The sequence below is a fragment of the Dendrobates tinctorius genome, unplaced genomic scaffold (assembly GCF_039654945.1).
Source record: "Dendrobates tinctorius isolate UK_male_01 unplaced genomic scaffold, ASM3965494v1 ptg000455l, whole genome shotgun sequence".
NCBI classification, from domain to species: Eukaryota; Metazoa; Chordata; class Amphibia; order Anura; family Dendrobatidae; genus Dendrobates; species Dendrobates tinctorius.
In genome coordinates this window covers 892,854-909,403 of record NW_027362117.1, presented here as the reverse complement: position 1 = coordinate 909,403, position 16,550 = coordinate 892,854, and the positions used below count along the sequence as shown (strand labels likewise).

The following is a 16,550-nucleotide window of genomic DNA, read 5'->3' as shown; positions in this document are numbered from 1 at the left end:
CATACTGCATGCGACATACATACTACATACATACTACATACATACTACATGCATGCTACATATATACTACATGCTACATACATACCACATACATACTACATACATGCTACATATATACTACATACATACCACATACATACTACATGCATGCTACATACATGCTACATACATACTACATGCTACATACATACTACATATATACTACATACATACTACATACATACTACATATATACTACATATATACTACATATATACTACATACATACTACATACATACCACATATATACTACATACATACTACATGCATGCTACATACATACTACATGCTACATACATACCACATACATACTACATACATGCTACATATATACTACATGCATGCTACATACATACTACATATATACTACATGCATGCTACATACATACTGCATGCTACATGCATGCTACATACATACCACATACATACTACATGCATGCTACATACATACTACATGCTACATACATACCACATACATACTACATACATGCTACATATATACTACATGCATGCTACATACATACTACATATATACTACATGCATGCTACATACATACTACATGCTACATATATACTACATGCATGCTACATACATACTACATATATACTACATGCATGCTACATACATACTACATGCTACATGCATGCTACATACATACTACATACATACTACATGCTACATACATACCACATATATACTACATACATACAATACATTCATACAATACATACATAGACATACAGTACATATAACATAGAGTAACATACTTACCAATACTTGTCACATTGTTCCCCGAAGCCATTGTCTTTCCGGAATAAATATTAACATAACAAACCACAAAAATACTCACCCACGATCCGAAGCAGTCCACGAGTGTGTCCCACGACGATCTTGGGTAGAGAACTGCAGCATCAGATGATGCTGCCGTTCTCTACGGGCTGCAGGAATCCAATGACGGAAGGTAGGTATCCTTCCGCACTGTATTCCTCCGCCACTTAAAAAAAAAAAGTCCCTAGTCTCACTTTATGCCATTGCTGTGTGGGAAATTCCCACACAGCAATGGCATAAAGTGAGACTAGGGACTTTTTTTTTTTTTAAGTGGCGGAGGAATACAGTGCGGAAGGATACCTACCTTCCGTCATTGGATTCCTGCAGCCTGTAGAGAACGGCAGCAACAGCTGATGCTGCAGTTCTCTACCCAAGATCGTCGTGGGACACACTCGTGGACTGCTTCGGATCGTGAGTGAGTATTTTTGTGGTTTGTTATGTTAATATTTATTCCGTAGACGACAATGGCTTCGGGGAACAATGTGACAAGTATTGGTAAGTATGTTACTCTATGTTATATGTACTGTATGTCTATGTATGTATTGTATGAATGTATTGTATGTATGTAGTATATATGTGGTATGTATGTAGCATGTAGTATGTATGTAGTATGTATGTAGCATGCATGTAGCATGCAGTATGTATGTAGCATGCATGTAGTATATATGTAGTATGTATGTAGCATGCATGTAGTATATATGTAGCATGTATGTGGTATGTATGTAGCATGTAGTATGTATGTAGCATGCATGTAGTATGTATGTAGCATGTATGTAGTATATATGTAGTATGTATGTAGTATGTATGTAGCATGTAGTATGTATGTAGCATGCATGTAGTATATATGTAGTATGTATGTAGCATGCATGTAGTATATATGTAGTATGTATGTGGTATGTATGTAGCATGTAGTATGTATGTAGCATGCATGTAGTATATATGTAGTATGTATGTAGCATGTAGTATGCAGTATGTATGTAGCATGCATGTAGTATATATGTAGTATGTATGTAGTATGAATGTAGCATGTATGTAGTATGTAGTATGCATGTTGTATGTATGTAGCATGTAATTTTTTTTTTTTTTTTTTTTTTTTTTTTTTTTTACATTTAACACATTAGCCGGATGATGGGACTACTACTGTCCCATCATTGGCTAATGTGTCAATCACTGTCATGGTAGCAGGCATCGCCCGATGGGACTTGTAGTCCCATCGGACGATGCCTGCACAGACCCCCGGAGCCTGCACAGACCACCGGCAGGCCGGCACAGCCCCCCGGAGCCTGCACAGCCCCCCGGCAGGCCGGCACAGCCCCCCGGAGCCTGCACAGACCACCGGCAGGCCGGCACAGACCACCGGAGCCTGCACAGACCCCCTGGCAGGCCGGCACAGCCCCCCGAAAGGCCCGTACAGACCCCAGAGAGGCTGTACAAGGGCAGGAAAGGGTTTTTCTTATTCCGATACCGGAAGTCCCATAGACTTGAATGGGACTTCCGGTATCGGAATCGGCGATACCGATACTTTTTTTAAAGATCGGCCGATACCATCCGATACGATACTTTGAAGTATCGGATGGTATCGCTCAACTCTAGTGTGGACTCAGCACTGATCCATGAGGTTACACTGTATCAGGATTTATATCGAAGCCTCACTGACCCCGGACTTTCGATGGCCGCTGTCCAGTCATACAGAGAGACGTGTTCCTCATGGATTACGGTGATATTATTCTCATTCACATCGATCTTCAGTTGCAAGTTCTTGTTCTGCAGACCAAATCTTACAAAGCCGTCGCCGTCTTCGCTCAGTTTTCCGTTCACTGTGACACCTGGAGAGAGAATGTTGCGCTGTATTCTAGGATTGCTGACATCAGGCACCGGAGATAAGCGGCGGCAGGGATGATTGCTGGGCGTCCTCCCTTAAACACATAGTAGTCACCTACCGGTCCTTCCATCGTGAAATAACCCGACAGCAGCACCATCCGCCTCCGTGATCCTGACGCAGATTCTGTCCGATTCATCTGGATTTCCTATTATCACGTGGAACATCTCACAGGATGCTGAAAAAAATAGTCGAAAAATGGGGGGGGGGTGAAAGTTAGCTCCTACTTCCTAGAGTTTGTGTCTGGGGCCCGAGGTTCAGCGAATGGCAGGGGCCTCATAATCTACATCGTAGGACAACTTTCCCAACAGAAACAACTTACGCGTTGGCGCTATGTAAGTCACCATTGTCATCATGGAGATTCCTAGATATCAAGAAGAGAAGATGTCAGCGACTTCAGCCACACTTCGCACAAAACTACAGACCCCTCCTCCCTGCACTGGGGTGTTCACCCACCCTCAATTCTGGTGCTAAATCTATGCCTTTATATAAAGGGACCGTAAAGGGTACGCACCACGGTCCTGGTCTAAATCTGAAAAAGACACAAATCATAAATTAGATGCAAATCTTTCAAAAAACTAAATTGCACAGGAGAATATTAGGGAAGTTGGGAGAGGGGAGCGTGCAGCACTTACCTTCCGCCATGTCGTGGTGTCCTATAGGGAGAGAAAGAAAGACACAGAATCACATAAACGTTTGTAAAGGAGACTCAGGCAACATTTCATCTAGAAAAATCTGGACATATGGGAGTATAACATGGGCTCAGAGACAATATAACAGTATGACATGAGCTCCAACTCTATATGGCAGTATAACATGGGTCCGAATACTACATGGCGGTTTAACATGGGCTTGACACTAGTATAACATGTGCCCGAATACTATATGGCAGTATAACATGATGCCGGATACTATATTGTAGTATAACATGGGCCCTGATACTATATGGCAGTATAACATGATGCCGGATACTATATGGCTGTATAACATGGTCCCGGATACTATATGGCTGTATAACATGGTCCCGGATACTATATGGCAGTATAGTATGGGCCCAAACACTATAGAGCAGTATGAAAAGAGCTTGGACACTATATGGCGGTATAACATGGGCCCGAATACTACATGGCGGTTTAACATCGGCTTGATACTAGTATAACATGTGCCCGAATACTATATGGCAGTATAATATGATGCCGGATACTATATGGCAGTATAACATGGGCCCAAACACTATATATTTGTATAACATGGGCTTGGACACTATATGGCGGTACAACATGGTCCATAATACTATATGGCGGTATAATATGGGCTCGGACACTATATGGCGATATAAAGTTGGCTCGGACACTATATGGCAATACAACATGGGGTCAGACACACTATGGCAGTATAACATGGGCTCAGACACTGTATGGCGATATAACATGGTCTTGGACACTATATGGCAATATAACATGCGCTTGGACACTATATGGCAGTGTATGGTGCTGTTATCTGCGCACTGTAAGGAGATATCACTGGAGCACTGTATGGCGATTGTTTTTTTACACTTTGGATACATTTCATCATTTGCGTTTTTTGTGTTATATTATTTGTTGATATTTCTTGTGCCAAGTTCTTCAAAATGACAAAAATGGTGATTCATGAAATATGAGCAAAGTAAAGAAGATTCTCTTTATATTTCACCTTTTTTGTGTCCTTTCAGCACATAAAGTCACATGTTTTGTAAAATGGTGCAAAAATGATTCCAACATACTGTATCTGGCGCACATAACAGGGCTCCGGGGGGGGGGGGAGACGGGGGTCCGAAGAACATTCACAACACACTTTCCGATTTTCTAAAAGGATGCAATCGATTAATTAGGCAAAAACACCGAGGAACTCTAAACTCCACCCAAAATGTTGAAAATAAAGAAAAAAAAGCAGGTGAGCAATAAATGAAAACCGAGCAAAAAACACCAAAAACATATGAAAAAGATGCAAATGAAAAAATGAATCAGACCCTTAATGTTGGTGGCAAGTGATGACGGCGTGGCTACGATATCCGGCCGGCGGCGTGATTTCGGCTTTACATACTGAGTGGATTGGTCACCGTGTGCGGCAGTATATCGGCATTACAGGACACGCGGGTGCGGGATTATTTACATGATATAAAAAAGGAGAATAGAAAGCTCCAGATCTCACCGTAATAGTGCAACTCCTGTTCTAAAAAGAAATGCACAGTGTTAGATACAGATCTGACGAGACACCGCCGGCTCCAGCACTATCTGTGTGCACACCCACAGCCCCACCCTGCCACAATCACAGTCTTGCCCCTTGTTACACCCACAGCCACGCCCCTGTCACATCGACATACCCACCCCTTGTCATACCCACAGCTCTGCCCCTGCCACAGCCCTGCCCCTGCCACACTCGCAGTCCCTCCGCTGCCACACTGGCAGTCCCTCTGCTGCCACACTCGCAGTCCCTCTGCTGCCACAACCACAGCCCCGCCCCTGTCATAACCACAGCCCCGCCTGTTACACTTACAGCCACACCCATGCTTAGCAGTATCGGGAGTCTGTAGGAATGTCCGCCTGCCATTGTGCCTTTATGTGATTGGCTTCTAGTGGCCACACTGACTGACTCCGACCACGGGAAATGTAAGACGGGAAATGACTGATCTGAATTGTAACTTTCCCCCAACACATAGCAGGAAAGCTCTGCCTGCCGTAGAGGGTGGGCTCTTCCTGGTGTGACCCCCATTGTTGTGCTCTATCTCATTAGAAGTCTCCTCCATCTGCTGCTTTCCCTCCAACTGCTTAAAGTCTCACTCACAGAATGAAGCTGCAGCTGCATCTCCCTCCTCTCCCTGTCTTCTATCTGTGGTGACTGAAGAGGGTTGTGAGCAGAGACCCTATAGGATGAGAGGAGGAACTACAATCTGTAGGTAGGAGAGGAGCAGGACAGTGTCTTACTAATTACTATATACAGAAATATATACAATACATTGGTAAAACATCTGTACGTTTGTAACCTGACCACTGACCCTGCTCCACTCATGCCCACAGATTCTGGCCCATCCATTCCCATGCATCTTGCTCTAATCATACCCAGAATTCTGCTCCATTTATGCCCACCGACCCTGCTCCATTTATGCCCACCGATCCTGCCCTATGTACCTTGATTCATCCGCTCCTTGTGATGCCCACTGTGTTGCTGCACTGAACCGGTCGCATTATTGTGCTATAAAGCGGTCACCTGATATAAATATTCTCACTTACCATATTGGGGCGCATCATCGTCATACAGAGCATCTGAGGGGAAAAAGCAAATCTGCTAAATCTTCACATCAAGGAACATTTTGTTATATCTCGTATATCATGTAACGCACAGTATGGAGTGTGAGCCCTTACTGCAGATAGGGTCAGTGATAAGCGGTCATAAAGGAGCGCTTAGGAAGCAACCCAGGGGCAGACAAGGATGTCAGGTCTCTACCGCAGCTCCAGCCGAAAACCTCCAATGGAGGATAGGAGCAATGAGCAAATGGAAACCGGTCTTAGGAGCGCAGGAAAGAGACTCAGACAAGAGATGGGGTTAAACCTGATGAAGACGGATCCTCCGTTGAAACGCGTTGTGGTTTAAACTCATCTCTTGTCTGAGTCTCTTTCCTGCGCTCCTAAGACCGTTTTCCATTTTCTCCTTACTGCAGATAGGAGCAGAGGTGAGAACCAGGAAAGAAGAACTACAAGATTCAGGAGTGGTAAAGGAGCACAAATGCAGATCAGAAACAAGAGACAGAGCGCGGAAGAGACAGAGCGCGGAAGAGACAGAGCGCGGAAGAGACAGAGCGCGGAAGAGACAGAGCGCGGAAGAGACAGAGCGCGGAAGAGACAGAGCGCGGAAGAGACAGAGCGCGGAAGAGACAGAGCGCGGAAGAGACAGAGCGCGGAAGAGACAGAGCGCGGAAGAGACAGAGCGCGGAAGAGAGATCAGAAACACATAGGTCATCAAATAGGAATAAAACTGGCTGGAGCCACAGAACTGACACCCAGGCACTGAATGAATGGACCAGCTGAACTATAGAGAACCAGGCTGAGGAGCCAAAGCCGAGCGTTGCAGTCAAGGCAGTCGTACGTTTGGTCCTGCAACTCAGTCCCATTCCCTTCAATGTGGCTGAACTGCTGTGAACTGAAGCACAAGTCAGAGACACGGACAATCATATGTGGAGGTCACAGCTATGACAAAAGAGATGGAGAAGCATCAGACGTACAATCAGCCACGTCCAGTCCTGAAATACAAAACAAAAAACCATGAGCAGGAAGCAGGAGACAGTGAACAGGAATGTTATGCTCCATATATAAAGGTAATGGCCATAAAGGGCAACAGGCTCCACCAAGAAGGGAGCTCCCCCTAGTGGTGACTGCAGACAGGATGTTATCATGTATCTCTGTATACAGGGAGCTCCCCCTAGTGGTGACTGCAGACAGGATCTTATTATGTATCTCTGTATAGAGGGAGCTCCCCCTAGTGGTGACTGCAGACAGGATCTTATTATGTATCTCTGTATACAGGGAGCTCCCCCTAGTGGTGACTGCAGACAGGATGTTATCATGTATCTCTGTATACAGGGAGCTCCCCCTAGTGGTGACTGCAGACAGGATCTTATCATGTATCTCTGTATACAGGGAGCTCCCTCTAGTGGTGACTGCAGACAGGATCTTATACAGTCATGGCCAAAAGTATTGACACCCCTGCAATTCTGTCAGATAATACTCAGTTTCTTCCTGAAAATGATTGCAAACACAAATTCTTTAGTATTATTATCTTCATTTAATTTGTCTTAAATGAAAAAACACAAAAATAATTGTCCTAAAGCCAAATTGGATATAATTCCACACCAAACATAACAAAGAGGGTGGACAAAAGTATTGGCACTGTTCGAAAAATCATGTGATGCATCTCTAATTTGTGTAATTAACAGCACCTGTAACTTACCTCTGGCACCTAACAGGTGTTGGCAATAACTAAATCACACTTGCAGCCAGTTGACATGGATTAAAGTTGACTCAACCTCTGTCCTGTGTCCTTGTGTGTACCACATTGAGCATGGAGAAAAGAAAGAAGACCAAAGAACTGCTGAGGACTTGAGAAACCAAATTGTGAGGAAGCATGAGCAATCTCAAGGCTACAAGTCCATCTCCAAAGACCTGAATGTTCCTGTGTCTACCGTGCGCAGTGTCATCAAGAAGTTTAAAGCCCATGGCACTGTGGCTAACCTCCCTAGATGTGGCTGGAAAAGAAAAATTGACAAGAGATTTCAACGCAAGATTGTGCGGATGTTGGATAAAGAACCTCGACTAACATCCAAACAAGTTCAAGCTGCCCTGCAGTCCGAGGGTACAACGGTGTCAACCCGTACTATCCGTCGGCATCTGAATGAAAAGGGACTGTATGGTAGGAGACCCAGGAAGACTCCACTTCTTACCCCGAGACATAAAAAAGCCAGGCTGGAGTTTGCCAAAACTTACCTGAAAAAGCCTAAAACATTTTGGAAGAATGTTCTCTGGTCAGATGAGACAAAAGTAGAGCTTTTAGGGCAAAAGCATCAACATAGAGTTTACTGGAGAAAAAAGAGGCATTCAAAGAAAAGTACACGGTCCCTACAGTCAAACATGGCGGAGGTTCCCTGATGTTTTGGGGTTGCTTTGCTGCCTCTGGCACTGGACTGCTTGACCGTGTGCATGGCATTATGAAGTCAGAAGACTACCAACAAATTTTGCAGCATAATTTAGGGCCCAGTGTGAGAAAGCTGGGTCTACCTCAGAGGTCATGGGTCTTCCAGCAGGACAATGACCCAAAACACACTTCAAAAAGCACTAGAAAATGGTGTGAGAGAAAGCACTGGAGACTTCTAAGGTGGCCAGCAATGAGTCCAGACCTGAATCCCATAGAACACCTGTGGAGAGATCTAAAAATGGCAGTTTGGAGAAGGCACCCTTCAAATATCAGGGACCTGGAGCAGTTTGCCAAAGAAGAATGGTCTAAAATTCCAGCAGAGCATTGTAAGAAACTCATTGATGGTTACCGGAAGCGGTTGGTCGCAGTTATTTTGGCTAAAGGTTGTGCAACCAAGTATTAGGCTGAGGGTGCCAATACTTTTGTCCGGCCCATTTTTGGAGTTTTGTGTGAAATGATCAATGTTTTGCTTTTTGCTTCATTCTCTTTTGCGTTTTTTCATTTAAGACAAATTAAATGAAGATAATAATACCAAAGAATTTGTGTTTGCAATCATTTTCAGGAAGAAACTGAATATTATCTGACAGAATTGCAGGGGTGTCAATACTTTTGGCCATGACTGTATATCTCTGTATACAGGGAGCTCCCCCAAGTGGTGCCTGCAGACAGGATCTTATCATGTATCTCTGTATACAGGGAGCTCCCTCTAGTGGTGACTGCAGCCAGGATCTTATCATGTATCTCTGTATACAGGGAGCTCCTCCTAGTGGTGGCTGCAAACAGAATCTTATCATGTATTTCTGTATACAGGGAGCTCCCCCTAGTGGTGACTGCAGACAGGATCTTATCATGTATCTCTGTATACAGGGAGCTCCCCCTAGTGGTGACTGCAGACAGGATCTTATCATGTATCTCTGTATACAGGGAGCTCCCCCTAGTGGTGGCTGCAGACAGGATCTTATCATGTATCTCTGTATACAGGGAGCTCCCCCTAGTGGTGGCTACAGAGAGGATCTTATCATGTATCTCTGTATACAGGGAGCTCCCCCTAGTGCTGACTGCAGACAGGATCTTATCATGTATCTCTGTATACAGGTAGCTCCCCCTAGTGGTGGCTGCAGACAGGATTTTATCATGTATCTCTATACAGGGAGCTCCCTCTAGTGGTGGCTTTCAGCATGCTTTATCTGTCTGTAAAGGCACAAAGAAGAGAGTGAGTATAGTGGAAATAACGAGAATGAAAGATAGGGTGAACGAGGGGCGGTCGGTTGGTGGTGGTGCTATTATTCCTGAATGCTGGGGAAATATGGAAACATTTTGAGGACTGATTCATATTTCCTCTCACCTTGTTCTTTCGGTTTGTTTGCAACCAGCTCATCTGACTTCTCCTCCTCTGGTGGGGTCACTACCATTGATGTTAATGGTGTCACAAAATTATACTTCAGTGATAAGTCCAGAGCCTTCGCTGTTATCTTCCTTTTATCTTCCCCTTCAACTGTAATTCTACAAAAAATAAATATTATGTTTGTTTCATTATAAGGCTCCATGGTGAGGAGATGACCCGATGATCAGCTGCAGGTCTTCTGTTCTCCTGCAGCGCCACCACAGGCGATAAGATGAATTACACTGTTCTTTTTGAAATCACTGGTCTATCAGTGTACAGAGGAGCCGGGTCCCCCAGGGGGCGCTCTGTCTGGGGACAGACAATATACTTAAGACAATGAGAGCATATACAGAGGAGTAGACGGCTCGTACTGTGCGCTCAGCAGCTGCTCTATGGTCAGATAAGCCCACAGTCTTTCGGTGAAGTCTCCGTAGATATACCGCAGCTCTCCGGACACCTCGTCCTCCTCCTGCATCGGCGCCTCCACAGTCACAGAGAACGGCTCAGAAAGCTTCATGAAAAGGAGAAATCATCTGGTTAGATATTTATTGATGCGACTGTTACAATGTCCGATGCACTGCCACATAGCGATATAGACATGTGGTGCTGCCAAGTCGGGGACACACCGAAGAAAGCTGAGACACAGGGGCACTTATCCTCAGGGGAGGACTTAGTGTTATCTCATAATCCTCAGGGGTGTGGCTAGTGTTATCTCATTATCCTCAGGGATGGGGTCAGTGTTATCTCATTATCCTCGGGGGTGGGGCCAGTGTTCTCATTATCCTCAGGGGTGGGGTCAGTATTATCTCAGTATCCTCGGGGATGGGGTCAGTGTTATCTCAGTATCCTCGGGGATGGGGTCAGTGTTATCTCAGTATCCTCGGGGATGGGGTCAGTGTTATCTCAGTATCCTCGGGGGTGGGGTCAGTGTTATCTCATTATCCTTGGGGGTGGGGTCAGTGTTATCTCATTATCCTTGGGGGTGGGATCAGTGTTATCTCATTATCCTCAGGGGTGGAGTCAGTGCTATCTCATTATCTTCGGGGGGTGGGGTCAGTGTTATCTCATTATCCTCGGGGGTGAGGTCAGTGTTATCTCATTATCCTCAGGGGTGGGGTCAGTGTTATGAATGGGTCACTGAGGAGGATAGCAGGCTCAGGCTGAGCCACAGAAAACCAGAGAGGTTGGTAACTAAGCGGATGCAGACCCTTGATCCTGTCCACACAACTAGCAGTAGCCGTGGAGCGTACCTACGATGATCCTAGACACCCACCTCGGCACAGCCGGAGAGCTAACTAAGCCTAAAGCAAGAAAGGGGAAATCTAAACTGCCCCGGAGCAGACCCCAAAGGAATAGATAGCCCCCAAACATATGTCGGTGAGACAAGATGAAAACACAAACGCAGGCAGAAAAATAGACTGAGCAAACGATGGGGTCCACACTGACTGGATATGACAGGAAAGGAAAGACACTGTCTGCAATCACGCAAAAAACCCTGCAAAAGTCCAACACGTCTGATGCAAAAAACACTGAAGCCACACGACTTCGCCCCCCACTATATCAGCACTCTGGTATATTCTGAAAGCAAAGCAAAAAGAGACCAATATAAAAGGGGACAAAACAAACTGGCACATGCAGTAAAATATGGGTTAGCTGACCTGCACAAAGCAGAGAAACAAAACCAGATCAAATGCAAACAGAATAGCAAATGAACCACTTAGCTGAACATGCAGGGAAAGAGCAGGAGACATCAGATCTCAGGCGGCACAGGAAAAAAATCACCAGGAGAGATAGAGGGAGTCTGCTATCTTAAATCCCAATCAGAAACCTCAGATCTCCAATCGTCTTCGTCATTATCAGGTGGCAAGCCTCTGTCAATCAGATCAGCTCCACTACCTCTAGTAACCACCAGAGGGAAGCCAGAGAGAGAATTCACAACAGGTCAGTGTTATCTCATTATCCTCAGGGATGAGGTCAATGTTATCTCATTATTCTCAGGGGTATAGTCAGTGTTAGTTGATTATCCTCAGGAATGAGGCCAGTATTATCTCATTATCCTCAGGTGTGGGGCCAGTGTTATCTCATTATCCTCATGGGTGGGGTTAGTGATATATCATTATCCTCAGGGATGAGGCAAGTGTTCTCATTATCCTCAGGGGTGGGGTCAGTGTTATCACATTATCATCAAGGGTGGGGTCAGTGTTATCTTATTATCCCCAGGGGTGGGGTCAGTGTTATCTCATTATCTGCAGGGGTGAGGCCAGTGTTATCTCATTATCCTCAGGGGTGGGGTCAGTATTATGTTATTATCACCAGGGGTGGGGTCAGTGTTATCTCAATATCCTCAGGGGTGGGGTCAGTGTTATCTCATTATACTCAGGGGTGAGGTCAGTGTTATCTTATTATCCCCAGGGGTGGGGTCAGTGTTATCTCATTATCCGCAGGGATGGGGTCAGTGTTATCTCATTATACTCAGGGGTGGGGTCAGTGTCATCTTATTATCCCCAGGGGTGGGGGTCAGTGTTATCTCATTATCCGCAGGGGTGAGGCCAGTGTTATCTCATTATCCTCAGGGGTGGGGTCAGTGTTATGTTATTATCACCAGGGGTGGGGTCAGTGTTATCTCAATATCCTCAGGGGTGGGGTCAGTGTTATCTCATTATACTCAGGGGTGAGGTCAGTGTTCTCATTTACCTCAGGGGTGGGGTTAGTGTTCTCATTATCCTCAGGGGTGGGGCCAGTGTTATCTCATTATACTCAGGGGCGGCGGTCAGTGTTGTCTCATTATTATCCTGGGGTGTTGTCAGCAGAGCTTCAGAGTTCGCCTACAGACACTTTTCTGCCACAGACCCTGCACTATATATAGAGGCAGCACAATATGGCGCCACGACAGGCGATTTGTCTTTCTCAGATATCCGTTACATTACTGGACATCAGTGACGTCTCGGAGATTCTCGGCAGCAGCGGATGTCGAACTCACGCCCTGGGCTTTCACTTCGGCAGTCAGAGTCTCGGCGCTGCTGTTGGATATCCGTCCGGCTACGATGATTTCTGATCCCTGGTAATAATGTCTGAAGCGGCTCCTGGTCACATGATCCGCGGAGTTATCCAGATACTGCAGCTCGACGTCCAGCAGCATGGGGTTCGCCACTTCATTGTAGAAGCCCTGGAAGAAGACGGAGAGTGGGGGTTATACTCCTGGTGACGTGCTGGGATTATGCTGGGTGTTATGGGGCCCCACCTCTGACATCTTCATTTAGGGCCAAGTTCACAAATGGAGGAAATGTTACCAACTCATGGATCTGAACTAAATGTTAGAATGAACATCCCCTTGAAGAAGCTAGGACCTTCTGATCGGGCCGGTCACCTGGAGCTGCAGAGCGGAGTCTGAATCCTCATATATGCGACGCGACAAACCTCCGTTTTCTAAAGCCAATTTCTCCAAAAAGTTGAAGTCCACGCTGCTGCCAAATCCCAAGCAGTAGAGCGAGGCGCGGCCGTCCAGAGAGCGCCGCACGTTGTCTACGATCTTCTTGTGGTCGGTGGTTCCTGTAAAGTAACAAAGATCATAATCAGGGCGACGACCCAACACCAGAACAACATGGCCGCCTCCTTATAACGGACAAACACCAGATCAAGGGGTGCAGAGGACATGATGGGGTCACTCCAGGCAGGATCGTGGGGTGCAGATGACATGATGGGGTAATTACAGGCAGAATCATGGGGTGTAGAGGACATGATGGGGTCACTCCAGGCAGGATCGTGGGGTGCAGATGACATGATGGGGTAATTACAGGCAGGATCGTAGGGTGCAGAGGACATGATGGGGTAATTACAGGCAGGATCGTGGGGTGCAGAGGACATGATGGGGTAATTACAGGCAGGATCGTGGGGTGCAGAGGACATGATGGGGTAATTACAGGCAGGATCGTGGGGTGCAGAGGACATGATGGGGTAATTACAGGCAGGATCGTGGGGTGCAGAGGACATGATGGGGTCATTACAGGCACGATCGTGGGGTGCAGAGGACATGATGGGGCAATTACAGGCAGGATCGTGGGGTGCAGAGGACATGATGGGGTAATTACAGGCAGGATCGTGGGGTGCAGAGGACATGATGAGGTCATTACAAGGAAGGATCGGCAGATGCAGAGGACATGATGGGGTCATTACAGACAGGATCGTGGGGTGCAGAGGACATGATGGGGTAATTACAGGCAGGATCGAGGGATGCAGAGGACATGATGGGGTCATTACAAGGAAGGATCGGCAGATGCAGAGGACATGATGGGGCAATTACAGGCAGGATCGTGGGGTGCAGAGGACATGATGGGTTCACTCCAGGCAGGATTGACAGATGCAGAGGACATGATGGGGTCATTAAAGATAGGATCGTGGGGTGCAGAGGACATGATGGGGTAATTACAGGCAGGATCGTGGGCTGCAGATGACATGATGGGGTAATTACAGGCAGGATCGTAGGGTGCAGAGGACATGATGGGGTCACTCCAGGCAGGATCGTGGGATGCAGAGGACATGATGGTGTTATTACAAGGAAGGATCGGCATATGCAGAGGACATGATGGGGTCATTACAGACAGGATCGTGGGGTGCAGAGGACATGATGGGGTAATTACAGGCAGGATCGTGGGGTGCAGATGACATGATGGGGTAATTACAGGCAGGATCATGGGGTGTAGAGGACATGATGGGGTCACTCCAGGCAGGATCGTGGGGTGCGGAGGACTTGATGGGGTAATTACAGGCAGGATCATGGGGTGCAGAGGACACGATGGGGTAATTACAGGCAAAATCGTGGGGTGCGGAGGACATGATGGGGTAATTACAGGCAGGATCGTGGGGTGCGGAGGACATGATGGGGTAATTACAGGCAGGATCGTGGGGTGCAGAGGACATGATGGGTTCACTCCAGGCAGGATCGAGGGATGCAGAGGACATGATGAGGTCATTACAGGCAGGATCGAGGGATACAGAGGACATTATGGGGTCATTAACCCCTTCATGACCAAGCCTATTTTGACCTTAATGACCAGGCCATTTGTTGCAATTCTGACCAGTGTCCCTTTATGAGGTAATAACTCAGGAACGCTTTAACGGATCCTAGCGATTCTGAGAATGTTTTTTCGTGACATATTGGGCTTCATGATAGTGGTAAATTTAGGTCGATAATTTTTGCGTTTATTTGTGAAAAAAATCAGAAATTTGGCGAAAATTTCACAATTTTCAAATTTTGAATTTTTATTCTGTTAAACCAGAGAGTTAAATAACATTTCCCACATGGCTACTTTTCATCAGCTCAATTTTGGAAACAAAATATTTTTTTGTTAGGAAGTTATAAGGGTTAAAAGTTGACCAGCGATTTCTCATTTTTACAACAAAATTTACAAAACCTTTTTTTTTTAGGGACCACCTCACATTTGAAATCACTTTGAGGGGTCTATATGGCAGAAAATACCCAAAAGTGACACCATTCTAAAAACTGCACCCCTCAAGCTGCTCAAAACTACATTCAAGAAGATTATTAACCCTTCAGGTGCTTCACAGGAACTAAAGCAACGTGGAAAGAAAAAATGGACATTTTAATTTTTCCAACAAAAATTTTCTTTTAGCATCAATTTTTTCATTTTCACATGGGCAAAAGGATAAAATGGATCCTAAAATTTGTTGGGCAATTTCTCCTGAGTACACCGATACCTCATATGTGGTCATAAAACACTGTTTGGGCGCATGGAGAGCCCCTGTGCACCTAAACATTGGAGCTCCCCCACAAGTGACCCCATTTTGGAAACTAGACCCCTTATAGAACTTATCTAGATGTGTGGTGAGCACTTTGAACCCCCAAGCGCTTGACAAAAGTTTATAACGCAGAGCAGTGAAAATAAATAATTTTTTTTCCTCAAAAATGATTTTTTAGCACGCTATTTTTTAATTTTCACAAGGCTAACAGGAGAAATTGGACCCCAAAAGTTGTTGTCCAGTTTGTCCTGAGTACGCTGGTACCCCATATGTGGGGGTGAACCACTGTCTGGGCGCATGGGAGAGCTCAGAAGGGAAGGCGCGCCATTTGACTTTTTGAAATGCAAATTACTTCTAATCGTTAGTGGACACCATGTCGTGTTTGGAGAGCCCCTGTGTGCCTAAACATTGGAGCTCCACCACAAATGACCCCATTATGGAAACTAGACCCCCCAAGGAACTTATCTAGATGCCTGGTGAGCACTTTGAACCCCCAAGTGCTTCACAGAAGTTTATAACGCAGATTCGTGAAAATAAAAAATATTTTTTCCTCAAAAAAAGCCCCCAATTTTTTATTTTCCCAAGGGTACCAGGAGAAATTAGACCCCAAAAGTTGTTGTGCAATTTTTCCTGAGTACGCTGATACCCCATATGTTGGGGTAAACCACTGTTTGGGCACACGTCGGGGCTTGGAAGGGAGGGAGCACTGTTTGACTTTTTGAACGCAAAATTGGCTGGAATCAATGGTTGCACCATGTCGCGTTTGGAGACCCCCGTGATGTGCCTAAACAGTGGAAACCCCTCAATTCTAACTTCAACCCTAACACACCCCTAACCACAGCCCTAACCCTAATCCCAACCCTAACCATAACCCTAACCCCAACACACCCCTAACCCTAATCCCAACCCTAACCACAAGCCTAACCCTAACCACAAG

The 16,550-nt window shown here is 45.8% G+C and overlaps 1 protein-coding gene across 2 annotated transcripts in view; it reads right to left on the bottom strand.

Moving 5' to 3' along the window:
* Positions 1–16,550, bottom strand: part of LOC141077476 (inter-alpha-trypsin inhibitor heavy chain H3-like) — a 31,735-nt gene that overhangs the window by 4,492 nt on the left and 10,693 nt on the right. For both annotated transcript variants that reach the window (XM_073564433.1, XM_073564432.1), the window contains exons 10-21: positions 13,224–13,405; positions 12,837–13,022; positions 10,228–10,367; positions 9,818–9,975; positions 7,007–7,024; positions 6,018–6,050; positions 4,939–4,959; positions 3,384–3,404; positions 3,263–3,280; positions 3,071–3,112; positions 2,810–2,926; positions 2,527–2,695 (exon numbers count right to left, since the gene is read on the bottom strand). In XM_073564433.1, coding sequence (XP_073420534.1) covers positions 2,527–2,695; positions 2,810–2,926; positions 3,071–3,112; positions 3,263–3,280; positions 3,384–3,404; positions 4,939–4,959; positions 6,018–6,050; positions 7,007–7,024; positions 9,818–9,975; positions 10,228–10,367; positions 12,837–13,022; positions 13,224–13,405 — 1,105 coding nt within the window. The remainder of the gene's footprint in view (positions 1–2,526; positions 2,696–2,809; positions 2,927–3,070; positions 3,113–3,262; positions 3,281–3,383; positions 3,405–4,938; positions 4,960–6,017; positions 6,051–7,006; positions 7,025–9,817; positions 9,976–10,227; positions 10,368–12,836; positions 13,023–13,223; positions 13,406–16,550) is intronic.